The sequence below is a fragment of the Chaetomium globosum genome, genomic scaffold (genome assembly GCF_000143365.1).
Source record: "Chaetomium globosum CBS 148.51 scaffold_7 genomic scaffold, whole genome shotgun sequence".
NCBI classification, from domain to species: Eukaryota; Fungi; Ascomycota; class Sordariomycetes; order Sordariales; family Chaetomiaceae; genus Chaetomium; species Chaetomium globosum.
Window position 1 is genome coordinate 973,533 of NT_165982.1, and position 7,783 is coordinate 981,315.

Here is a 7,783-nt window from a genome sequence, read left to right on the forward strand (position 1 = left end):
TTCATGGCCGTGCCGAGCTGGTGCGGCGGGCCGGGCGGCGCGACGCTGCCCGCGGGGGCGGCCGTGTAGGGGGGTGGGGGCGCCGGGTAGAAGGGGTGGTAGTAGGGGAACAGGTGCGGTGGGAGGCCGGGGAGGCCGGGCATGCCGGGGATGTGGGGCATGGGCATGCCGGGGATGTGTGGCATGCCGGGGATGCCGGGCATGGTGTAGTAAGGCGGTTGGACGGTCATGATGGTGCCGGGAGGGGGGCCGCCCAAGTCAGGGGGCGGGGGAGCGCCGGTCAGGGGGCCGAAGGGGGGAGGCGGGCCGGGGTCGCGGCCGAAGGCGGGATTGCTGCCTGCTCCGGAGAGGATCATTGCTGGGGTTGATGATGGTGGGTGTTATTGTCTGCTTGTTTGGCTGTTGTGGTAGTGTTCTGTTGCCGTGTGATGGTGGGCTCAGGATTGATGGGCGCTGGAGGATGGATGCTGAGAAAGGGGGGACCTGGGAAGGCAGAGGCATCTTTATACACTCCATGAAGTAGAGTCATCTCGAGATGCCAGGAGCATCATGAGCGAGGAGCCTCATGATGCTTCCTTTGTGGGTCAGACCACTAGTGCCAGGGGCGGTTTCTGTGCATCATGAGAGTCTTTGTGGTGTTGTTGAAAACTTAGGACCGGCGCGACTCATGCAGCATTGATACCCCTTAGATGGGTGTCGAGACGAACAGCAGGAGGTGCAATTGAGTTCTACGGTTGACAAGGCAAGGTCCACAAAATGAGACGACTCGTGATGCAGGGACTCAGACTCCAGACGGCTGCCCTCAATGAAGCTTTGTGTAAGGGGGTATTATGTCCAAGTATGACTACTAGAGCGGCGATGAAAACTGGAGCAAAAAGGCGTAAGTGGAGAGCTGAGTTATCCAACTATGCTGTCATCATTATTCACAAATTATAACAAATGGGGCGTTGGCTTGATCCCATCATGCAATGTTGACTGCTGTTGTAGGCTCACTCCGGTTCATGCGAGTAGGTGTTGCGTGCGTGGCTGTAGCAGGGCTATTGAGTCCAATGTCACATTGGCCTTTGTCCCAGAGTCCAGCAGAGGAACTGTCATTGAATTTGGGGCACATGCTGAGTTCAACTCCTCTCGGTGTGTCGCCATCGTTTTAGGTTGAGACGAAATATGGTCAGTTGTTCTAGCCCTGACAAAAGCAGCCCTTGTTTAACCTGATCCTGCTGCACCCACTTGCAACCTTCTCAGGCCTTAGGGCATATACAGAGTCAAAGAACCAAATGCTTGCAGAGTCTCTTTGGCCACGAGACGTGCATCTGCCATCACCGCTATCTCCACGCATCAGATAATCATGCCACTTTTGGCGGGGCAGATTCATCGATGAGGGCAACGTGGCCTTCAAAGATTCCGCATGATCGCGTCTGGTGTAACTGTGAGAGGATATCTGACCATCCCACGATTGCTAAGCGGTAGTTGACGTGTATGAACCTTTGGTGCTCGAAGTATCACAGACGAAGTGTCAAGTTTTCAGGCTGCGTTTGAAACCCAGTAAACCGAAGCGGAGAACCCCTTGACAACGGTCTCCAACGCTGGTGTTGGAAAAGAAGGCGTTGCAATTCCCATCCACCTTTTCCTCCTAGCCTAACCGCCAACATGCTGGTATTGCCTTCTTGACCCATCCTCCCACAACTGCCACTTGAGAACAGGGACGACGTTTCCTCCTTGTCTACATGTACATATCGGCTACCACATCAGCTATCAATTTCCATCATCGCTCAATGTAAAACGATATGCGTACATCCATCCTCACCCACCCACCCCTCACCCCTCACCCCTCAATCCCCCACCTCCTGCCCCACCAGCCTCACCGCCCCGCCCGTCTTGGCCGCCGCCTCGCCCTCCCTCCTCGCCTGCTTCCGGCGCTCAACCTCCCCGACCAGCGTCTTGAGATAGACCTCTGCCTGCACGGTGGCGCTGTAAGCCTCGGCGGTCCAACTCCAGGCGTTCATCCTACCGGCGTCGGCGCCCGCGGCCAGCAGCGTGCGGAGCACGAGCAGGTTGCCGTTGCTGCTGGCAAAGTGCAGCGCCGTGTTCCCGTCGACGTCGGCCTGCGCGAGGGCGGCCGCCGCGCCCCCCGGAGCGTACGTCAGTAGGATCTGCACCAGCGTGTCGTGGCCGTGCAGGCTGGCCTCCATGATGGCGTCGCGGCCGCGGGCGTCCTGACGCAGGATGGAGGCCGGGTCGTGCTCGCTGAGTAGGTGTACGACCTCGGTGTGGCCGGCGGCGGCGGCCAGCATCAGCGCCGTCTGGTGGTCGTCGTTGAGCGCGGGGGTGTCAGCCTCGTGGCCCAGCTCGAGGAGCAGCTTGCAGATGGGCAGGTGGCCGAGCGATGCGGCCAGGTGGAGGTTGGAGCTTGCGTTGCCCGTGAGTGAGAGGTCTGGGTTGTGGAGGAGGTGGGGGTGGGATTTGAGGATGCGCCGGGCGAGCAGCGCATCGTTGGAGTGGATTGCCCGGCGCAGGCGGATGGAGGGGTCGATCCTGGGGTTGCGGTTAGTTAAAGAGTTCGGGTTCATTCGATAATGTAGTTATCCTAGGCTTGCACTTACATGGTGATCGGGTCGGCGGCGATAGGCGGGAGGGGGAGGGCAGCAGAGGAGTGAGCGTTGGAATATGACGCGGGAGGTCAGCACGTTTTGATGTTGGTGTGACGTTGAGCGTTGTGCGGCCGTGCAGTGCCACGAACGGTAAGCGGACCGCGGGGCAGTTGGCCCACACCACCCCCTGCAAAACCAGATTCAATTGGCTTAATATTGTCCTCCGGGCAGGATTAAGTTTCCAGGGTTTGATGCCGCCATCGGGTAAGGTACCCCAACCTCTAGGCCTGTTGTCGACGATTTCTCTTTTACCTTTGACCTCTTATATCATACCTATATCAGAAATGCTACAAGGAGGTTACCTGAGCACGACCAAATCGAATTTGGCACCCATTTGGTCGAGAGACAAATTCCGATGTAATCGGAACCAGGTCCATCGACAGCCACAGCCAAAACGGGGAAAACATCCAAATGTTCATGACCTCAGAGCTCCTGTGCTGTGGTTATTACACGGCACACACTCTATAATAAATGAGAAAAGGTTCCCTAAGCATTTCTAAAATGAATTAACACCTACCCACACTCTGTGATATGTTTGTCCGCCTTCTCGCATCAAAACTTCAGCACTTTCGTACTGTGGATCCCATCCGTGGCCCTCCAGATCTTCAATATGACTCAAAACATTCCCGGCCAAGCTCCCCAGAGGGCAGGCTGGCAAAGTCTTCCTGCTGAGCTTCGCCGCATGATTTACCCGCTGACTTGGGAATCGCGAAAGATTGTAGTGGCGTCCAAAGCGACTGAGGGGAAGCCTCCCTATGACATGGAACAGAGAGTTGAATATGACCTTTTCGGTCCTGAATTACCAGTTACACCGCGTCTCAACTTTAAGGCCCGCGATATAACTCTTCGGCATTATATACCCATTAGTAGAAGACGCCTGGAAAGCGAGGTGGCTGAAGGAACGGGACGACAGGGCAATCACCAGACTGGCGGATGACTTTGACCATCAGCGGGAGACGATATTCCGAGATGAAACCCTAAGACGGCACGACGGTCTCAGCAAGGCAAAGAGTTCTCTGCTGACCCAGATCCGAACGGGAGCAATAGGCTTACGGGACTATCTGTTTTTGCGAGGGGTCCCAGAGGTCCTAACGCCCGCCTGCGAGTGCGGGGAGGGACGGGAGACTGCCGAACACCTGGTAGTGTGGTGTTTGGCCCCACCGTTGACTCGAAGATGGGAGAGAACTGGGATTCGGACACGACGGGACTTTTACTCTGTTCTGCACGGCATCAATCCCACAACTGCACGACTGGCGAGGAGGATCCTCGACTGGCTGATGGACTCGGGGAAGCTGCCGATGTACAGCTTAGCCAGGAGGCTCGAGCTGGAAGCGGCGGCCCGAAACGCCCCCGTTCGGAGGCCAGGAGGCCTCCTCTCTTTGTATACGCAGACTCACCAGAACGCATCGTTCCTTGATTGTTGGTATGGGTTTTTTCACCCAGCCCGGGAGGGCACGGTTTTCCTGTACACTAAATAGCAGAGGGTCCGGCACGCCCTAGGGCATAGCGGAGTATGAATAATAATATATAAAAAGGCGTCTGCGGTGACCCCAAGTTGATGTCTCAGTCGAAAGGATAATAAGCATTGATAACCGTTGGCCAGTCAGAACTCCAGCGTCAACATCCTCCAGATTAGCAGGGAAGATTTCACAAAGCCTTAACACGCGAATGAGGTGATGTGAATCATGGTCACGTATCCTGTCTATATACATGACCTCCCAATCGCTAAAAACATAAACATTACAGCCATGTGGTGTCTAAAATTCATAAGATCACCGCCGAACTCGCGCTATCATCGCCCAAGGCAAGACTCAAAGAATCGTCCCCGCCATCAAACCGGACCTCTCAGAGCGCAGCGACAACACCGACCACGGCAACAGCCGCCGCAGCAGCGACACCAACAAAGCCCGTCTCCCTCGGCACACCACCAGTAGACGTGCTGGAGGTCTCCGCCGCGCCAGCCCCGCCTGTCTCGTCGGAGCCGTTATCCGAGCCACCATCCTCACCACCCCCATTCCCATTATCCGCGCCATCATCACCCCCATCGCCGTTATCATCATCCCCACCCGCACTCCCCGTCTCAGACGCCTCCGGCGCGGCCGTCGTGCGCGACCGCGTGGGCGAGACCGTCTCGCTGTCGCTTGCACTGGTAACATCCTCGCCGTTGGCGGCCGCGACCAAGTCCAGCACGGCCTTGGTGCAGCTCTCGGCGTCGCTGACGACGAGGAACCCGATGACGGCGCCGATCTCGCCGCCGCAGCTCTGCGCCAGGCTGCTGGCCTCCGGCGCCGCGCTCGTCATCCAGGAGCTGGCCTTCTCGAGATAGGTCGACCAGGCGCTCGAGAGGGAGGCCGGGGGCGTGAGGGTCGCCGTCAGGCTGGGGTCGCACAGCGAGGTCAGGGACTCGTCGAGGGCTGTGGCCGTGACGATCTCGGCTGCGGGGGATGCGGCGCTCAGGACCCATCGGGCTAGGGCGGCGTTGGTCTCCCGTGGCGCGTCGCCCGCGAGTGAGAGGTAGGCGCTCCCGCATGCGATGGACTTGGAGATCTCGGAGTCGGTGGTTCGGAACTGGCGCGCGGCGAGCCGCGCGGCGGCGGGGTGGAGCGCCGGCGCCGCTGTGACGAGGGCTGGGTGCGCTTCCGCTGCCGGCGCCGGGTTGGCGAGGGCCAGGGTTGCGCTGGTGAGCGCGGCGAGGAGGGTCGTGGTGGTGTGCATTTTGGCGATCGCAGGTAAGGTTGTGAGTTCTTGTGGCTTCTTGAGGGGACTAATGCGTGTTGTTGACGAAATGGGAAGCCGAGGCAGGAAAAAGAGGAAGGATCAACGACGAATTTGTGTAAAAGATGGTCAAGCTTCTGCTGGGGGTGCCTGCTGTATTTACGCGATTTATGGGTCTCCTAAATTAAGAAATTTAGTGGTGCGACCCTGTTTGTGAATCCGTTTGTGAATCTCCGAGGCAATTTAAAGGATGCATGAAAGGAGCGCCCCATTTTGCCCAGCACTTGTGCCTTGCATTCGCCCCAGAACTTCTTGGTTGAGGCTGTGAAAACAGGACGAACTGCCACATTGGGCGGAGCCTTGCTTCAGGCTCCCACGTGCCTGCCAACCTGCCTGCATCATGGCGCATCCTTGGCCAGATCAATCCACTTTTCTGCTCCAAAACTTCCGATCCATGATCGAATGATCGCCATCCTTTTCCTTGCTATCCAACCTCACTTGCGCATGCCCAGGTGTATCCATAAAGCTCGAATACACGGAAAACGCAAATTGAGGCAAGCTGCCACCAGCGCTGTCGGTAACTAAGGTACCTTACCTCCCGTTCTCGCTGCCCAGGTGGTCCAACCCCTGGCGGCGCGGGAAATCCGGCGCGGCTCCACAGTTATTTCCGTTGGGGTCCAAAAGAACCAGCTGCATTCAGAAGGAATGGTTGTGGATTTGGAAAGGCACGCTGGGTCTTCGATTACGGGCCTTGCATCAACATCAAAATTATGCATTAGTTACCTAGGTAGTTACCGTGGAAAAGAACATCTTGCTACCCTTGACCAAAAACAGCCGAACTGGAAAGGGGAGCGTCTCAACCAACGTTAAACAGCATTCACGCCCTGATTCAGCCCTGGAGAACAACCGGCAAAACCAACCAGAGCCACACGGCCCAATTCCACGGACTTACCAGCCTTGCACCGTTCTCGTCACCCCCATTCCCAGCACCCGCATCATTACCGCCCTCATCCCCTCCCCCGTTCCCAGCACCCACATTACCACCCCCATCCTCCTCCCCATCACCATTCAAGGCATTCGCGGGCACCACCCCCGAAAACGTAAACCCCTTGCCCGTCCCTTGCCCATTCGGCGCCACGCAGTGCACACTCGGCAGACCCGGCCCAGGATTCCACGACTCCCTATCCGGATCAATCGTCACGTTCACCATAGCTGTAACCAACACCCAATAATTCAGCACCTGCGAATCCCAAAACTCCTGCAGGTCCTTCGTCGAATTGTAGTATTCGCCCGCATCGCTCCCAAACTCCCAACCATCCGAGGTCGTGACGGACCCATTCAAAAACGGCACCGGCACGCCCCCATACGAGGGGGACCGCGCCGCCGGCGTTGCCGGGGCCTCACTCGCCGCACTCGTCGGGCGTGTCCAGATCGCTGCATCGGGCGAGGGAGCCGAAGCGGCCGCGATGTCGTTGCCGAGACCGCGACCGAGTACGCGTCCTCGGTGGCCTTTTCCAGCGCCGCGATGCATGCGTCCGACAGGAACCCCGCGCACGAGCCGTCCGCGGCGAGCGGCTTGTTGGCCGGGTTGTTGTAGCGCTCCTTGGTGAGCTGGTTGGGGTGCCCGTAGGCCCACATGCACATCCCCCAGCTGGGGTCGGTGTCGACCATCTTGCCGCCGCCGTCCGGGTTGGCCTTGAGGAGGGCCGGGGGGGCGGAGATGGTCATGCTGTAGCCGATGAAGGGCTTCCCGTCGCTGAATTGGTAGGTTGGGGGCTGGGACATGTCGAGCGCGGAGAGGTGGAGTCGCCAGCCGTCGATCGGCGCGCCCGGATAGGGTTTGGAGACGTCATGGCCGGGGATTTTGTAGACGGCTGTGGCGTTGGAGGCTGCGATGGCCTCGAGGAATTGTGTGGAGTTGGCGTCGAACGGACCTATACGCCCGGTGAATGCATCGCCGTACCCCCCGAACCCCCCGAAGGAACCGGCAGCGAGGGGGAGATTGGCAATGGTGAGAAACGCCAGCAAGTCGGGAAACCGGAGTTTCGCCATTGATGGGAAGGAAGCAAATATTTTGGGGAAAGATGGAACTTGGATTGCTCTCAACGCCACACATCCTCAACTTTGTAGAAACCCTTGACGCTTGGCTTTGGGACTTGGCAAATCCTATGGGTGACACTCGCTTATTGCTATTGGCGGCGGCGAAGAGTCACGACGGCGAGAACTCGAAGAACGAAATAGGGGTAAATATGTGGGGTCCAGAACGGCCCGGCTAAAGCGCAGCATTTCCCATCCAGAGAGTCTGGGGTTCAAAATGCCCGCGGACATTGACCCGTAGTTATCTGTCTGCTGTCGCTATCTAATTACCTAAGTACTGTTAGTAGACAACCACCCAGTCGCCCACCACGATTTACTTGAAC

At 58.0% G+C, this 7,783-nt stretch overlaps 4 protein-coding genes across 4 annotated transcripts in view; all 4 read right to left on the bottom strand.

Moving 5' to 3' along the window:
• The window catches only part of CHGG_09891 (uncharacterized protein), a gene marked incomplete at both ends in the record, with an annotated part of 4,462 nt that extends 4,106 nt beyond the window's left edge, over nucleotides 1–356 (bottom strand). Inside the window, one exon of the mRNA XM_001227817.1 lies at nucleotides 45–356. Within this exon, the coding sequence (XP_001227818.1) occupies nucleotides 45–356 (312 nt within the window). The remainder of the gene's footprint in view (nucleotides 1–44) is intronic.
• A 1,473-nt stretch (nucleotides 357–1,829) lies between these two features.
• CHGG_09892 (uncharacterized protein) lies at nucleotides 1,830–2,567 on the bottom strand (the record flags this gene model as incomplete). Its single annotated transcript, XM_001227818.1, has 1 exon — nucleotides 1,830–2,567. One exon carries the CDS (start codon nucleotides 2,565–2,567, stop codon nucleotides 1,830–1,832), a length of 738 nt encoding a protein of 245 aa, XP_001227819.1.
• Nucleotides 2,568–4,493: 1,926 nt separating this feature from the next.
• On the bottom strand, nucleotides 4,494–5,363 carry CHGG_09893 (uncharacterized protein; the record flags this gene model as incomplete). The annotated part of the gene is made up of 1 exon (XM_001227819.1): nucleotides 4,494–5,363. The coding sequence occupies one exon, from the start codon at nucleotides 5,361–5,363 to the stop codon at nucleotides 4,494–4,496; it is 870 nt and encodes a 289-aa protein (XP_001227820.1).
• A 696-nt stretch (nucleotides 5,364–6,059) lies between these two features.
• Nucleotides 6,060–7,415, bottom strand: CHGG_09894 (uncharacterized protein; the record flags this gene model as incomplete). The annotated part of the gene is made up of 3 exons (XM_001227820.1): nucleotides 6,060–6,113; nucleotides 6,316–6,630; nucleotides 6,768–7,415. 3 exons carry the CDS (start codon nucleotides 7,413–7,415, stop codon nucleotides 6,060–6,062), a joined length of 1,017 nt encoding a protein of 338 aa, XP_001227821.1.
• Between the last annotated feature and the right edge of the window lie 368 nt (nucleotides 7,416–7,783).